The sequence below is a fragment of the Eleutherodactylus coqui genome, chromosome 5 (genome assembly GCF_035609145.1).
Source record: "Eleutherodactylus coqui strain aEleCoq1 chromosome 5, aEleCoq1.hap1, whole genome shotgun sequence".
Lineage (NCBI taxonomy): Eukaryota > Metazoa > Chordata > Amphibia > Anura > Eleutherodactylidae > Eleutherodactylus > Eleutherodactylus coqui.
The window spans coordinates 41,649,222-41,666,236 of NC_089841.1; the positions used below are offsets into that span (position 1 = coordinate 41,649,222).

The window sequence follows — 17,015 nt, forward strand, 5'->3', positions numbered from 1 at the left end:
ACAAAGGTGCAAAACTGAGCAGGTTTCTGTAATTTGGTTGCACCCTATAGCATAGCGAACTACTATTCTGTCCAGGAAAAAGATCTGAGTTTTAACATAGGAATTGCCCAGAAAGTTGCAGCAAAGGAGTTAAACAAATTTGAGTCGTCATCACATGTTGTAATTTTTGTTTTTATTCTAAAATATCTAAAGTTAATCTTAAAATTCTTAGGTCGCTCAGACAGAGGAAACAGCAACATGTTTAATAAAGGTAAAGTTTAAAGCTTTTTAAATTTCTCTAAGACAACCCTTTCACCCCCCCCCCCCCCCCAGACTGCCAAGATCCCTTGGGGGGGGGGGGGGGAGCTTAAGGGGCAGGAGTCTAATGGTACAATTTTCTCCTGGTCACTCTTACTTTAACTCATGAAGGATGCAACTATGTTGGGTCATAAGCACACAGTGATTCCCCTTAGGCCGACTGTCCATGGCATAGCACTTTCCCGCAGCAGGAGAACACAAGTCACCGTGATTTTCCGTGAGGGACCTATCAGCAATGATAGGTTCATCGCAGCATGCCACAATTTTTACACGTGAGCGGAAAAGGGCAGCGAGTTTTCCGCTCGTGTACATCGGACTGTGCTTCCATAGTTATCCTATGGAAAGCATTCACTGCATCACCCACGTGCGGATTGTCGCTGCAGGTAGCAGAATGAAATATCGCCCGTGTTACTCTACTCTAGGAACTTAAGCTTTGGTAATATGAAGGATTTTGTGGCAAAAGTTGTATTTTTTTTTTATGGTACGGTCTCGGTGTACAGTAGCATAATAACTTGTATTTGGATGGGGAAATTGTAAAACAGTGATTCTGCCTTTGTTTTATGGGTCTTACCTTTAATACTCCGTGGACGGTGTAAGCACTATGCTAACTTCTGCAGTTTGTTTAAATTACTGTGATACCAAACTTGTATATTTTTACCTTTTTTACCATTTACTTTTTTTTATCTAGTTTTTGTGCGAGAAGTTGTAGTTTCCATTTGTACCATTTTGGAGTACTAATTAAGACTTAACTGTGTTTGAAAAGATGTTGAAAAAAAATCCACCAAAACCAAGCGTTTCTTTTTACTGTGTACTGGCACTGTACACTGGCTTTTAGATGAGTCCAAAGCAGCAGAACATCTCCCCACGTAACATCTATTTCCCAATGAAATAGCTTTGCGTTGCTTACTTTACTGGCATTTGTATGCATTTTAAAAGTTGGTGGCCTTATAATGGTTTATTATGTTGGAATGAGACAAGACTTCATTCAGATAAGGCTTTGAATTAAACCTGATTTGGCATCAGTCCAGCAGCTGACAGAGTACATGCAGACATCAGTTGCAGGGTCATCTGGCTATTCATGACAATACTATACCTTGGAGAAGCCGACTCTAACCATTGTTGCTACTTGTTTTAATTGTAGGATTAGATTCATGCGACACTGAAGAACGCACAGGATTTTCAAGCAGGGATAATACATCAGGTGCGTATAGTCTTTTACGCAAATATTTACATATTAAAGGGGTTCTCAGGAACTAAACTATTGATAACTTAAAATGCTTTTACACAAGCATGGTTTGGATTTCTGCTTTCCAGTGAGAATCTGGACGATTATTGTGCAGTGTAAGGCTGCCTGCAGACGGCAGGGACGGATCTGACTGCGAGAATTCTCGCAGTGGGACCCGACCCGAGCGTCTGCAGAGAGCAGCGTGACACTCACTATCCAAACGCTTACTCTGGCACTGTCATGCTTTAAGGACCAGCATGATGGACAACTGGAATCTATTCGGGTGACAAGTTTGGCTCCTCATCTGCTCTTCGCCTCCTCATGAGTTAGTAGGGCACGTCCAAATGGGCAAAACTGTGATGAGTCCTTTCCGGTGCCTCACAAAAGATGTTATCTGAGCTGGCTCTTCCCAGGCAAGCAAATTCATCTTTGAGGCACTCCTGAATGCTGCCAGGCTCCTAACGCACTCCTCTGCACTTGCTGTGACCGTCCGCGGCTCTTTGTGGCTAAAGTGTTGGTCTGCTTACCTCACTTACAAAAAAATCTTACTGGACTTCCCTTTACAGGAGCTCTACTCTGTGGCAGCTGAATAGGGTTATAGCTTCTGCCACTAGGAGGCGACACGAAGAATAAAGTGTTAAGTCATCCCACTATCTATACCCCTTCTGCAGCCATAAGCTAACTCAGTTTTTGCTTAGTGTCTGAAGGAGGCAGAACCCTTATGTTGCAGATGTAACTGATAATGGGCTCGTTCCCACAAGCGTGATTTCACAGCATATTACGCATGTGATGTACGCCTGCTGGATACACGGTGAATGGAGGCAATGAAAATACATTCATTTTTCATTTAACCACTTACAATACCGTATATCCATTGCCTGTAAATATGCTTGTAAAAACGATCGCAGCATGCTATATTTCACCATGTATTGCGCTTGTACCGCTTTTATCTCTATGGGTAGCATCTTTAACTCTGTATGCAATACAGTGCATAAAGGTGGCGTTGCATAGGAAATGTCACTGAGTCAGAGCAGGGAATTAAAGTCACTCTGTGCATAACTGCATGCATGAGCAACACGGTCATGTGCAGTGCACTATCGCTGTCATACGTGGCAATAACCAGCTCCCATGGCAGGAAAATTCTGTGTGATCCACCTCGGCGTCTTGCACGTACGTCTGTGGAAATGAGCCCATAGGCTTGTCCACTATTGCAGTAGAGTCATTAGCAATGAACAGATCCAATCTCTATCTACAAGAGGTGGTAGGAGAATCTTTAACCTCTTCCCATGCAGCTTTTCTTCATATTTTTTTCCGCTTTCAAAAAATAACACTTTCCAGTTACATGGCTACACAAGGGCTTTTTTTTTTCTTTTGCAAAATGCGCTGTAACTTTCAATAATGCCATTTAACATACCATGTACTGGAAAACTTGTAAAAATTTCTCAGTGAGGACAAATAAGGGAAAAATGCAACTGCGCAATTCCTGGTGTTTTTGCTTTTACTTTTATTTGAATGACAGTGTTTTTTTTTTTTTTTTTTTTTTAACTTTTGTGCAGGGTTTGGCAGTGGAAATTTTAGGTCAAGAGGAAGAGGTAGCAGAGGAGGTTCTTTTCATTCAGGTACGTTCAGAAGAATCATTTATACAGTTGTTTTCAGTAATTCTAGCTGCTACAATAACTTGCCTTTTCAGTAGAAAGCTGTGGCAGCTTCAGCAGCTTTGCTCCTAGGAGCATTATAAACTATAAGTTATAAACTCTGGGGCTTTGCGTCCAGGGATGTCGCACTTGTATTCTCCTGTTACTCCGTGGTTTTCTCAAGTTAACACTTTTTTTGTACACAGTGGGCTACTTGTGCGCGCGCTCCTGACACGACTTGTCCTTTGTATACGAGCAGGGGAGCTTTGAGGAACAGGGTGGCAGGATACTATGAGAGACCACTCCAAACTTGTCCCAGCTCCTATAAACCCTTTATTATATAGCTTATGAGGCTCTTATCAGCTGACAGTCTAGTTTAAACAATGTAAAGGGTGTAAGTTGAACAAAGCAAAAACTTTTTATAAACTTTGCATCCAGTTAGGAATTGTTCACACTTGATGCAGTATTTTGAGACTCTGTTCACTAAATCTTGTTTCAAAGTATTTTATTAAGTTTTATTTTAACAATGTTTAATCTGACATGTTCCCTCGCAGGGGGTCTTACACATCATGTAGAAAATATACGTGTCTTTAAGATTATTTTAAGCTTGAGTTTTCTACTGTAATACAAATTTAAAGACATTTGTAAATAATAAAACATTTAACATAAATAATAAACATTTGTGACTCCACATTGGTCGACCTCATTAGTAGGCTTGTTTTGCTTGTGTGTTATTGTCCCCCCTCCCCTCCTTTCCTCTCCCTCTCTCCTGTTCACTAAATCTTAATGTAGTTGTATACACAGCATTTATCTTTATTAATACCATTGAAATTCATGGACCAGTTGTAAAAATCCAATGTGTAAATCTAGCAGTGTATGCTCACATACTGCAGATTTGTTGCAGAATTGATGAATCAATTTCTTATATGTAAATAGTCTTTTACTGCAGATGTATAGACTTCTGCAGACCTTAAGAAAAGTGGTATGGGGAGAGCAATTTCTCGTCCGTATCATTGGGGGCCACAGCCTAGACCATGGGATATAGCCACTGCCCTAGGAGGCGACACTAAGCAAAAAAGTGTTAACTCCTCCCCCCTGGCTATATCCCCCCTGCAGGCACTCAGCTAATTAGTCTTTAGCTTAGTGTCTGCTAGGAGGCAGACGTGGCTATTCGCGGGAATCCGGGGAGTTCGGGGCTTTTCCCTGGCTCTTCTGGCCTCCCGGGGGAGACGCAGGCAGGGGGTGTCTCCACCACTACTGCGGCGTCTCACCCAGTGAAGAAAAAGGGGCCCGACCATGCAATGTGCATCTGAGTCGGTTACCCGCCAGCCATAGGGCTCCCCCTCCCTGGAGTGGCGCACTGCCTGACCAGTGACGCATAGGGGGTAGCACTGCTGGAGACAGGTCGACGGGCGGACAGGCTGTGGCTTTCCTGACGGCGCAAGGTACCTCAAGGAGGACGTAGTGGAGAAAGGACATCAGGATGGCAGCGGCGGCAGCAGCTCTCCCGGCAGCAGGGGTAGGAGCACAGCATGCTAGCAGGACGCCGGGGCGCTGGCTGGGCAGGTCACTTCCGGGGGCGGCACGCCGGGCCGGAAAACGTCACTTCTGGGGCAAGCCACGCCCCCTCCGACCACGGCAGACTTAAAAGAAGCAACCAGACAGAAGAATGGCCGCTCTCAGCAGCGAGACACCCTGTTTGTCTGGCACTACTGAGCCCAGCACTGTGCGCAGCTCTCAGCTTGCAGCACACAGCAGCATCTAGCATCCAGCCCTCATACGGCCCTGCAGACTTCTGCTACAGAGTGAGCACCCGGACAGCAGCAGCATCTCCTGTAACGGGCACCAGCAGCTGTAGCAGCACCGCAGCAGTTTCTGCCACACACCTGCCGGATCACCAGCGATACTATCTCCGTGTGGTGGACCCACGTCGACTCCTGATGGCCTTCAAGCTTAAGGACCAGAGGCTCCAGCTGGATCAGGGTAACCGCCAAAACAGCTGCTAGATCGGGTAATCCCTGCCAAGGCAGCACTTTGCGGTGTCTCCCCTACCCCTCCCCTCTCCCCCCTGCAGGTACTCCTGTGGCAGTACGTAGCATCCCCACTTACCGGGGGTTTCCTTTTGCCATGTCTGACCCTAGATCAGAGGGTTCCAGCCCGGCCAAGGGGAGGGTGAAGCATTACGCTTGCACAGCGTGCAGCATTAAGTTTGCCTGCGGTCAAGTCGACCCCCGCTGCACTAAGTGTGCCACGGCACGCGCGGTTCCAGGGATCACGGTGCCCCCCGCCGCCCCTGTGGAGCCAGGGCCCGAACCCCAATGGGCGAGGCCCTTGGCCGCTGCCGTCTCCGGCCTGGCCACATCTTCTGCGGCAATTTTACGCCGGTTAGAATCCAGCTCGGAAGTTTCCTCTTCGGAATATCCGGGCAGGAGGGCACGCAAAAGGAGATGCCGCAGCAGCGAGGACACCTCCCGTAAATCTCGCCATACCAGGAGGTCATCTAGACCCTCCAAGTCCAGGCGGTCCAGAGACTCTCATGATTCCCATGGGTCCAAGGAGTCCGTCCATACGTACCACAGGTCAAGGCATTCTTCGCGGTCCCGGTACTCTGCGAGACCGGTCGGGGCTCGCCGGGACTCCCCCCGAGCATCGTCCACGCGGGCTTCTCAGGATACGGCTAAAACGGCGGGCGAGAGCAGTGGGTCAGAAGACGACGAACGCTCCGCGGTCTCGTCTGCCTCTGAGCTGGACGACGAACAGGTTTCGCGACTGGCGAGCCTAATGGACAGCTTAGTAATAGCTGTAAGAGAAACCCTCCAAGTAACGGAGGAACCAGTAGACAACTCCTTCCACGGGTCGTTTAGACGGCAGAAGACATCGCGACAGGTCTTTCCAGACGATCAGGATTTCGCGGACGTCCTTAATAAAGAATGGCAGAACCCTGACAAAATTTAGGCAACCTGGGAAGTTACATACCCATTCCCAGGAAGTCTGAAAAAGGGTTGGGCGGTACCCCCGGTAGTCGACCCACCAGTGTCACGGCTATCTAGAGGCACGGCGTTGCCAACAGCTGAAGTAGCAACTCTGGCTAATCTTCAAGACAGAAAATTGGATACATCGACGAAATCAGGCCACGGGCACCGCCCTGCAGCCGATCTTTGCGGCCGCATGGGGCAGTAAAGCGTCCATAGCCTGGGCCAAACAGCTGCGGAAAGACATTCTAGCAGGCGCTCCACCTAATGAACTACTGGAAGCAACAGACAATATCATACAAGCGAACAAGTTCGTATGCGCAGCAGAGCTAGATGCAGCTAAGTTTGTGGCTCGAGCGTCCGCCGCATCCGTCACGGCAAGACGAACCCTCTGGCTAAAGAACTGGTCAGCCGATTCAGCGTCCAAGATGGTCCTGACAAAGTTGCCGTTTGAGGGAAATAGGCTCTTTGGGCCTAAATTAGATGACTTGATAAAGGACGCCACAGGCGGCAAAAGCACGTCTTTGCCACAAATTCCAACAAGAAAGGAAAAGGTTCCGTTGAAGAGGAAACCGTTTTTTAGGTCCTTTCGGCGTTTCTCGTCCCGTTCTGGGTCAGGGCAGTGGTCCCAATCTAGGAGAACCCCGACAGACGCAAGGAAGGGTCCAACCTTCAAGGCGAGACAAGCAGGGCGATCCCGACCGGGAACATCTAAGGCGGCGGGATCAAAGAATGTGGCATGTGGCGCCGCCCCCACCCAGTGTCACCAGGGTGGGGGGCAGGCTCTCCCAATTTCGGGAGACATGGTGGAGTCGCGTGAGCGACAAGTGGGTGCAGGAGATCGCGGCATCTGGGTATGCGATCGAATTCGCGACTCTGCCACAGAATTCGTTTCGCAAGTCCAGAGTGCCTGCCACCCCAGAAGGAGAAGCCAGCCTACAATTGGCAGTGGAAAATCTTCTGGCGCAAGGAGTTATAAAACCAGTGCCAGGGGCGCAAGAGAAGCAAGGGTTCTACTCAAATCTTTTTCTAGTGCCCAAAAAAGACGGCAGAGTCAGGCCAGTACTGGACTTAAGGAGACTGAACCAATTCATCAAAACAAAACATTTCCGGATGGAGTCGATCAGATCCGTGATAGCCTCCATGCAGCCGGGGGAATTCTTATCCTCAATAGACATCAAGGACGCCTACCTCCATATCCCGATTCGGGAAGCACACCAAAAATTACTGCGTTTCGAGACGCAGGGAAGGCATTTTTAATTCACGGCTCTGCCATTCGGCCTGTCAACCTTTCCAAGAGTCTTTACGAAAGTACTAGCAGCAGTGATGGCACTACTCCACGCAAAGGGCATAGCGGCCATACCATACCTGGACGATGTGCTAATAAAAGCACCGTCACGGGACGGCAACATCAGGAGTTTACGTGTCATGATGGAAACTTTAGAAGAATTTGGTTGGATAGTAAACCGCGAAAAAAGCGTGCCTAATACCAACACAATGGTTGGAGTTCTTAGGCATGATATTCGACACCAGCCAGCACCGAGTGTTACTACCCCAAACAAAGGTAGACAAGCTTCTACACGGTGTTCGGTCTCTAATACAGAAGAGAACGCTAACCATCAGACACTGTATGAGTATTCTGGGCCAGATGGTAGCAGCCTTCGAGGCGGTCCCCTTTGCCCAATTCCGGTCAAGGATGCTACAACATCTGATATTGTCCCGCTGGAACAGGTCCACACTGACTCTGGAACAACGAATCCGGATAACCCCTCAAGTCCAGGATGCGTTAAAGTGGTGGTTGAAACTAGGGAGGCTTCAGGCAGGACGGCCTCTGGGCCCAAAACAACGGGTAGTATTGACGACGGACGCCAGCCACTCAGGCTGGGGCGGAACACTGGGGGGCCCGTCGGTTCAGGGAGTTTGGTCTCAGAAAGAAACAAAGTTGCACATCAACATCCTGGAATTACGGGCCATTTACCTGACTCTCCGGCATTTCAGGTCCAGTCTCAAAAAGAAAGGATGTGCGCATCCAGACGGACAACACCACAGCGGTAGCTTATGTCAACCATCAAGGGGGCACACGGAGCGCGTCAGTAATGAACGAGGTGGCTTGCATACTGACGTGGGCGGAGAATCATCTGAGCTCAATATCAGCAGTCTACATTCCCGGAGTAGACAACTGGGTGGCAGATTACCTAAGTTGGGAAACGGTGGATCCCGTCGAATGGGGGTTGCACCCAGAAGTATTCCGGGCAATATGTTGGAAATGGGGTACACCGGACGTGGACCTCATGGCGTCCAGACTGAATTACAAAATTCTTCCATTTGTGGCCCGAGCACGGGATCCGCAAGCGGCAGCAAAGGACACACTGACCATTCCGTGGGGAGGATACAAACTCCTGTACGTATTTCCACCAATCCCTCTCATACCAAGAATCCTGTGGAAAATCAGACAGGAAGGGCGACCAGCGATATTAATAGCGCCAGATTGGCCAAGAAGAAGCTGGTACGCGGCCATCATAGAAATGTTGACCGACACACCATGGCACCTACCGGATCGAAGAGACCTGCTATCCCAAGGGCCTTTACTACACCCAGATTCCAGGTCTCTACATTTGACGGCCTGGCCGTTGAAACCGAGGTATTAAGAAGAAAAGGTTACTCGGAGAAGGTGGTTCAGACAATGATACGGGCCAGGAAACCAGCCTCGTCGGCTATTTATTACAGAGTCTGGAAGCGTTTCTTCACCTGGTGTGAGGAGCGGCGAGTGCAGCCGATGCAATTTCCAGTAGCCAGAATACTGGCATTCTTACAATCGGGTCTCAAAATAGGATTAAGGGTAGGCTCGCTAAGGGGGCAGGTGTCAGCACTGACGGTGCTGTTTCAGAGGCCAATCGCAAACAGAATGGCTGTGCGTACATTCCTTCAGGGAGTTGCCCATACGACACCCCCGTTGAAACCCCCGGTTCAAGCATGGGATCTTAATCTCGTGTTGGAGGCTATGACAGACCAACCGTTTGAGCCGCTGAAAGAGATTCCTATGCGACTACTGACCTGGAAGGTAGTATTCCTCGTCGCTATTACCTCTATTCGTAGGGTCTCGGAACTGGCGGCCTTGTCTATACAGACCCCCTAAATGACTTTCCACCAAGATAGTGGTACTGAGACCATCACCAGAGTTTCTACTGAAAGTAGTCTGAGTTTCACATCAATGAAGAAATTGTCTTGCCTTCCTTCTGTCCAACGCCAGTACACACGAGAGAGAAAACGCTGCACTACCTGGACTTGGTGAGGGCGTTGAAGATTTGTGTAAAAAGAACCAAAGAATTCCGTAAGACGGACACCCTCTTCGTAATTTCGGAGGGGCTCGGCAGCCTCAAAGGTCACCCTATCTAAGTGGATAGGGTCCTTGATAACAGAGGAGTATCGCACCTCAGGACGCACGCCACCATTTCGGGTTACGGCCCACTCCACACGGGCGGTAGGGGCCTCCTGGGCAGTCCGGCACGGAGCCTCGGCGCTTCAGGTGTGTAAGGCAGCCACCTGGACTTCCTTACATCCGTTTTCAAAGTTTTATAAGGTCCACATATCTGCATCATCGGACGCCGCACTCGGCCGGAGGATCTTGCAGGCGGCGGTCCTTTGACCACACGGTTAAACTTTAAATGCCTACCCGTTATATTTTCGGGACTGCTTGTGGACGTCCCATGGTCTAGGCTGTGACCCCCAATGATACGGACGAGACACAGATATTTTTGGTATAACTTACCGTAAAATCTCTTTCTCGTCACGTTCATTGGGGGCCACAGCACCCACCCCTTGGTTATTTAGGCGGTTGCTGGAACTTTCCGTTCTTTGGTCATTGTTTGGCAGAGAATTATGCCAAAGTATGTATTTTGGTATGTATGAAACATAATATGCATAATCGTACTCCCACTGGCTTCCTACTGCTTGCAGACAGACTAATTAGCTGAGTGCCTGCAGGGGGGATTTAGCCAGGGGGGAGGAGCTAACACTTTTGCTTAGTGTCGCCTCCTAGGGCAGTGGCTATATCCCATGGTCTAGGCTGTGGCCCCCAATGTGACGAGAAAGAGATTTTACGGTAAGTTATACCAAAAATATCTGTTTCTGTAACAAATTTAGGGTTTGTGAATTTACCCTTGGACTGCAAGGAGTTAAAGGAAGCTTATAATCACTGGGTGGACGAAGCTCTGGTTGGTGGGGTATATCTAGTAGACTAGCAGATAGTTGTATCATGACCATCACACAGAGCTTTATAGCCCACCATTGCTCGACTGGAAACAAACAGTTTTGCATAAAAAAATACTTAAGTTTACTCTAACAGTTTTTCCTTAATACATTTTTTAGGTGGCACGGATGATGTGAATAACCAGAGAGATTTTGGAAGAACAGGTAATTTTGTCATACATAGTAACATAGTATGTAAGGCTGAATGAAGACAATGTCCATCTAGTCCAGCCTTCTATCCTCCTGTGTTGTTGATCCAGAGGAAAACAAAAAAAAAACCCAAGAGCAGAAGCCAATTAGCCCTTTTGGGGAAAAAATTCCTTCCCGACTCCCTAATGGCAATCAGACTGTTCCTTGGATCAACGCCTAATAGTTCCTACCTGCCTGTATACCCGGATTGACAAATAACCTAATATTTATATCCTGTAATATTCTTCCTCTCCAGAAAGACATTAAGTCCCCTTTTAAACTCCTCTATGGATTTTGCCATCACCATTTCCTCCGGCAGAGAGTTCCACAGTCTAACTGCTCTTACAGTAAAGAATCCCCTTCTATGTTGATGATGAAACCTACTTTCCTCTAATCGTAGCAGATGTCCTCTTGTTACCGTCGCGGTCCTGGGTGTAAACAGATCCTGGGAGAGATCCTTGTATTGTCCCCTCATGTATTTATACATCGTTAGTTGATCACCTCTTAGCCGTCTTTTTTTCTAAAGTAAATAATCCCAATTTTGATGCCTCTCGGGGTATTCCAGTCCTGTCATTCCATGTATTAGTTTAGTTGCCCTTCTTTGAATCCCCTCAAGCACTGTGACATCTTTCCTGAGCACCGGTGACCAGAACTGTACGCAGTATTCCATGTGAGGCCTGACTAGTGCCTTATATAATGGAAGGATAATGTTCTCACCCTTCGCCCCTATACCTCTTTTAATGCACCCCAAGACTTGATTTGCCTTTGCAGCAGCTGACTGGCATTGGTTACTCCAGTTTAGTCTACTATCCACTAATACCCCCAGATCCTTTTCCATAACACTTTTTCCTAGCGGTACTCCATTAATCGAATATTTGTGACATCCGTTTCTGCTGCCCATGTGCATAGTCTTACATTTTTCAACATTGAACTTCATTTGCCATTTTTCTGCCCAAGCCCCCAGCTTATCTCGGTCCGTTTGTAGCTGCACATTGTCCTCCGTTGCATTAATTATATTGTATAATTTTGTGTCATCTGCAAATATTGATATTTTGCTGTGCAGCCCCTCTATCAGGTCATTGATAAATATGTTGAACAGAGTGGGGCCTAATACTGAACCCTGTGGCACCCCGCTAGCGACTGTGGTCCAATCAGAGTACGAACCATTTATTACCACCCTCTGCTTTCTATCATAGAGCCAATTTTTTACCCAATTACACACGTTTTCGCCCAGTCCGAGCTGTCTCAATTTGTATATTAGCCTATTATGTGGCACGGTGTCAAAGGCTTTAGAGAAGTCCAGATATACGAGATCAATAGATTCTCCCAGGCCAAGCTTAGAGCTTACTTCATCGTAGAAACTGATCAGATTTGTCTGACATGAGCGACCCTTCATGAACCCATGCTGGTGAGGAGTTATTCCCTTGTTCTCCTTGAGGTGCTCATCGATGGCGTCTCTCAGAATCCCCTCGAAAATTTTTCCCGTTACTGAAGTGAGACTTACTGTAGTTACCAGGCTCACTTTTGCTCCCTTTTTTGTAAATTGGAACCACGTTGGCAATGCGCCAATCCAATGGTACTACACCGCTCTTGATAGTGTCTAGAAATATTAGGTATAGCGGCCTAATATTAGATATAGCAGCCTACCCCATATCCATATTGTCTTACCCCATATCCATACTGCAACAACATAATTACATATTTCCCTAAACTATACTTCTGGTTCATCACTCTGGCACCATGTCATGTATATTCACACCGGGTAGTGCAAGGAAGTGTAGTTGGCTGACAAACTGCAGCAATGACCAGGATCAGAGAACTCTCATCCTGGCATTTTTGGTGTTCGCATTTAAGATCTTATTTACATCTGCAGTAGGGCTTCCCACATGTTCTGCTTTTGGAACAAAAAAACTGAATTAAAGGGGTTGCACCACAATTACAAACTATCCCTCCCTCACAGTGATGGGCAGAGCAGGACACAGGAGTCTTTCCTAAGATCGGTTCAGTAGTAAGATATTCCCACTACAATCAAGTTATTTGCTGTGGATAGGCGAGTTTGTTGTTGTGGTCTAACCCCTTCAAAATGTTTTTGATTACCCCCTTCAGTGATCGCAACTGACTTTCAAAAGTGTTCTCAGTTTGCTTCACTTTTGTTTTCTTTATTGGAGCAAATGGCAGTCTGCAGCACTCCTTCTGTTGGTGAAAAAAAACTGAAGGAATTTTTTTTTTTTAAGCCATTGAAATCAATGAGGGATGTTTTACATTTTTTGTTTTCTGTCAAGTTTTTGGAAGCCTAGTAGCTGCTCTTCATCTGAGCAGTGCAGATCCCAAGTGTTCAGTATACTAATGTATGTTGGTACTGGTGTTTACTGCAGTTGGATTTTGCTTTTGTTTTTATAATAACTTTTTTACATCCTAACTTTAGGTGACGATGGAGGTTTCGATAACCGTAAAGGTTTTGGGAGAAGAGGTGACTTTCTCTTTTCTCAGTTTACTTTTTTGATACTTAGTTTTACATCCGAACATGTTTTGTTTCTGATTCTCTTAGACAATGGTGATTTTGCCTTGTTTGGTTTCGCTGGCAACGAGCAGTAAACAACTCTTCTATGGAAAGAAATGGCAGAGGCAGCCAGCGTATGTGCGCTAGCTGTGGACCCGGCTAGATGCAACCGTTTGCTCTTTCTTTCTATAGTAGAGGTAGTCTGTTCCCCTAGCAATGAGCAGTATACAACCAGAAAGCACAGTAATCAATAGCTGCTATATTTTGAGAATGTACCATTTTGAAAACCTCTTATGGACGAGTGCATTATTTTGCGATTTTGAAAGCTTGAAATAGGATTCCTTAGATGGGAATACCCACACCCTTCAAGGCCGCCTGTCCACGGGCGTTGTGTTTTAACACAAGGCGGATTTCCGACGTGGGAGAACACTTAAGCTGCCTGTCCATGGACGTAGCGATATCCCAAGGCAGATTTGCGCCGCCCGGGAGCAGGCGACAGCTGATGATTCTCCGTACTTAAACCTATCTGACAGGCTCACTTCGGAGAATCACGGCAAATTGCAGCATGCTTCGTTTTAAATCCCGCGAGCGTAGAATCCCTATCATTCTCTGCTTGTGGACACCGCAGCTGCGCTTTCCATAGCAATGCTGTGGAAAGCTTCAGACAGCGTGATTTGCTGGTGGAATCGCGCCCATGGACATGCAGCCATAAAGTCGCCGCGATTTTCCGTGATGAACTGATCGCTGAAAAATGCAGCGGATTTCCGCTCGTGTACGTTGGGTTGCGCTTTCCATAATTATCCCCATGGAAAGAGTTTCATGCGTTACCCGCATTCAGATTGTTGCCACGGATAACACAATGCCTGTGGACAGGAGGCCTATGTCTGAAACATGACTAGTGTTATCTTTATATGAGTTTGAGAACGGACATGCAACAGCGTCCCTGAACAAATAGAGCGATTGCCACCCAGTTAATTTAAATGGAAATGGCTGAGCTAGCCGAGCGCTTGAACTTGTCTATCTCTTGTTGTCCCAATGACATTATTGGGCAGCTGACCATGTGCATTAACTGCTCCCTTCATATGTGGGTGTAGCAGACCCCTGTTTTCTGGAACAGTTGGGCGTTCCAGCAGTGAGACCTGCAGTCATCTGCTGTTACCTAGTGAATAGGGAATAACCTTTTTTTTTATTGGTGGGAGAATCCTTTAAGTACTACTTTTGTAACGAGAAAATTTATTTATTTTTTTTAGGCTGTGTTCATTCACTTTCTTGATGCATTTATTGGAATTTCTGTACAGTTTTAGGATTATAGGAAAATTTGTGAATAAGTAGTCAACACAATTTAATAGTCGGAGTGTGGCCAAAACCAGTTATAACAAGAAAGGGTTCACTACATCCTTCAGATTCTAACCAAACTTCCCACCGCTTTAGTTCTCACTGCAGCTTCTCTGCCTGCATGAATGCGAGTAATGTAGGAGTAGCAGCTGTACTTGATAAGTACTGATGAGACCACAGCTGTCTTGGTACACTACTTCTATTCTTATGGTCAGTGAGAGTAAGGTCATCTGTTTACTTTGCCCAATATTATAAAGCATTCTTAAGTTCATAAAAGGGAAGCAGACGCCCAGCTAACGATGTAGTCATTTTAGTGGTTCTCAGGACTGGAAATGTAAAATCTGATCACATGAGCAGGTTTTGTTCCTGTCCTTTCGCCCATATTTTTACTTAATGTTTACCCTGAAATACATTTGCTGTTCTGTAACATCTAACCTCTGGCATACAATAAATTCTGAAGTTTCTTATTATTGCAGGTGGCAGTGGTGGCTTTGGGAGAAGAGGTACGGAAAATCACCTTGATTTTGTCATGCCTACATATTCCTTATAGATTTTATAAATTTATTTCAGATCCGTCGGTGTAGACAACTTTTTTTCTGTTTTGTTTAAATGTAAAAAGACTAGTTTCATTATAATGCATCTGTTTTTAGGTGACGATTCAGATAACCAGAGGGACTTTAAAAGAACAGGTTAGTTTCTGACCGATTCATACACATCACTCGGTACATCTATACATGAGGTGTGCATTGAGTATTCATTGATCTACATCTCCAATTTATGCCACTGTAAAGTCATTGTCTCAAGGTTTAAGTAAAAGTATACAACTTTTTGTGGTAGCCCAGTGTATAGGAAATTGCAGCCTGATTTACAGTTCTATAAAGTTGAAACAAAACACATACTGCCCTGATGGAAACGAAAGGGACACTCTACCTTGAATGTGTAAATGGAGCCCCTGGGCTACGTTTTAGCGTATAAGAAGGGTGTGTGTTTTTCTGCTAAAGGCTTGTAGGTGCTTGGTCTATTTAGTTTGGGTGAGTGTGCAAGCTGTTTGCAGAAATAGACCGAAATGATATGTAAGAATTCTAGACATCATACAATAAAAATAAATTGGATGAGATTTAGCCAGACATAAATTTGTATGCAACTTTCTGCATAAAAAAGCCTTAAGGCCGGCTGCACACGGTGGTGATGGGCTCCGCCGTGTAATTCCGCGGCGGAGCCCGTCACGGCGCGCCCCCCCCCAGAGACCCCAATACTTACCTGCGGATCCGGCGTCCTACGTCTTGCATGATGCTTCGACGTGACACGCCCACAGCGTCACATGACTCGCCCGTCCGCGTCCTTTGACGTGGTGGCGGTAGGCGGGGAAGCAGTTTCATGCTATCTTCTGCTGTGCTACAGCTGAAGATAGCGTGACGGATGGGCTTCCATTGACTGCAATGGAAGCCATCCGCGCGTACACTCGCGGCAAATAGAGCATACCACGGGTGAGGACGGGTGATTTTACCGTGCGGAATTCCACGGTGGAATTTCGCACCGTGAGCATTGTGCTATTAGGTTCAATAGAACCTAATAGCTGCGGGCAACGCAGCGGATTTCTGCTGCGTATTACGCAGCAGAAATCCGTCCGTGGGAAGGAGCCCTAACTCCTTGCAAACCTGCATGAAGGCATTCATTATTGTAAAGTCCAGTATGGCATGTACAGTACATTACGTATGGGGGTCTGCTTTCAGAAAATTTATATTGGGGAGCTGTGTGTGTGTGGTTTTTTTAACAGATTTGTCAAATGACCTAGTAACCAAAGGGTTAATACATGCCCATATATTGTAGGAGGGCACTCTATTAAAGACCATAGCAATCTTGTATACAATGGTCACTTCGTTCTTGATGCCATTTGGTGTCCCAAGGAAACACAATCTAAAGTAAATTGACTATTTCTGATTACTTTAGGGGGCAGCGGTGGTTTTGGAGGAGGAAGAGACTTTGGGAGAACAGGTGAAGCCCCCTTACTCATTGTTTAAGGAAAATCTTTTTGGTTTTGGCTTATATTAAACAGTTGTATGTTTGTCAGAACATTTTTGGTTACAAGTAATGCAATATTACATTTTGCTTAACATCAGATTGGATTGCTGCTGATTGCTCCCTAATGCATATTTACTTTATAATCTATCATTAGGAGATGGCGATAATTCAGAAGGCAAAGATTTTAGGAGAGCAGGTCGGTTTGTGTGTGTGCGATGTATTGTAGTCCTAACTGTACAACACACCAGATCTCCACCCTACAGCAGGTCATAGTTTAGGGATTCAGGACATAATTATATTCAGCAAAACTGTGCCATCTGCAAGTCAAACTTTCGACAGACTCCTACTTTACTGCATTCAGAATACTGAGAGAGGCAGCATTTTTGGTGGCCATCTTGAATTCTACTATATTGAATTCAGCTCAGGCTTCTCGAATTGGAATGGGCATATGTTTATCAATATTGGCTAGAATTTACTCATACTGGAGATGTCAGTTTTGCCTCATTTTTACTTGTTTAGGAGTTGAGGGCAGTTTCACTACTTGTTTGTCTACCATTCTGCCAGATGCACGTGGTTAAATGTGTAATCCAGTC

The 17,015-nt window shown here is 46.2% G+C and overlaps 1 protein-coding gene across 1 annotated transcript in view; it reads left to right on the forward strand.

Moving 5' to 3' along the window:
* Positions 1-215: 215 nt before the first annotated feature.
* The window catches only part of DDX4 (DEAD-box helicase 4), a 52,343-nt gene continuing 35,543 nt past the window's right edge, over positions 216-17,015 (forward strand). The window contains exons 1-9 of the mRNA XM_066601825.1: positions 216-250; positions 1,439-1,498; positions 3,079-3,141; positions 10,497-10,541; positions 12,991-13,035; positions 14,877-14,903; positions 15,051-15,089; positions 16,351-16,395; positions 16,577-16,618. Of these exons, the coding sequence (XP_066457922.1) occupies positions 238-250; positions 1,439-1,498; positions 3,079-3,141; positions 10,497-10,541; positions 12,991-13,035; positions 14,877-14,903; positions 15,051-15,089; positions 16,351-16,395; positions 16,577-16,618 (379 nt within the window). The 5' untranslated portion in view covers positions 216-237. The remainder of the gene's footprint in view (positions 251-1,438; positions 1,499-3,078; positions 3,142-10,496; positions 10,542-12,990; positions 13,036-14,876; positions 14,904-15,050; positions 15,090-16,350; positions 16,396-16,576; positions 16,619-17,015) is intronic.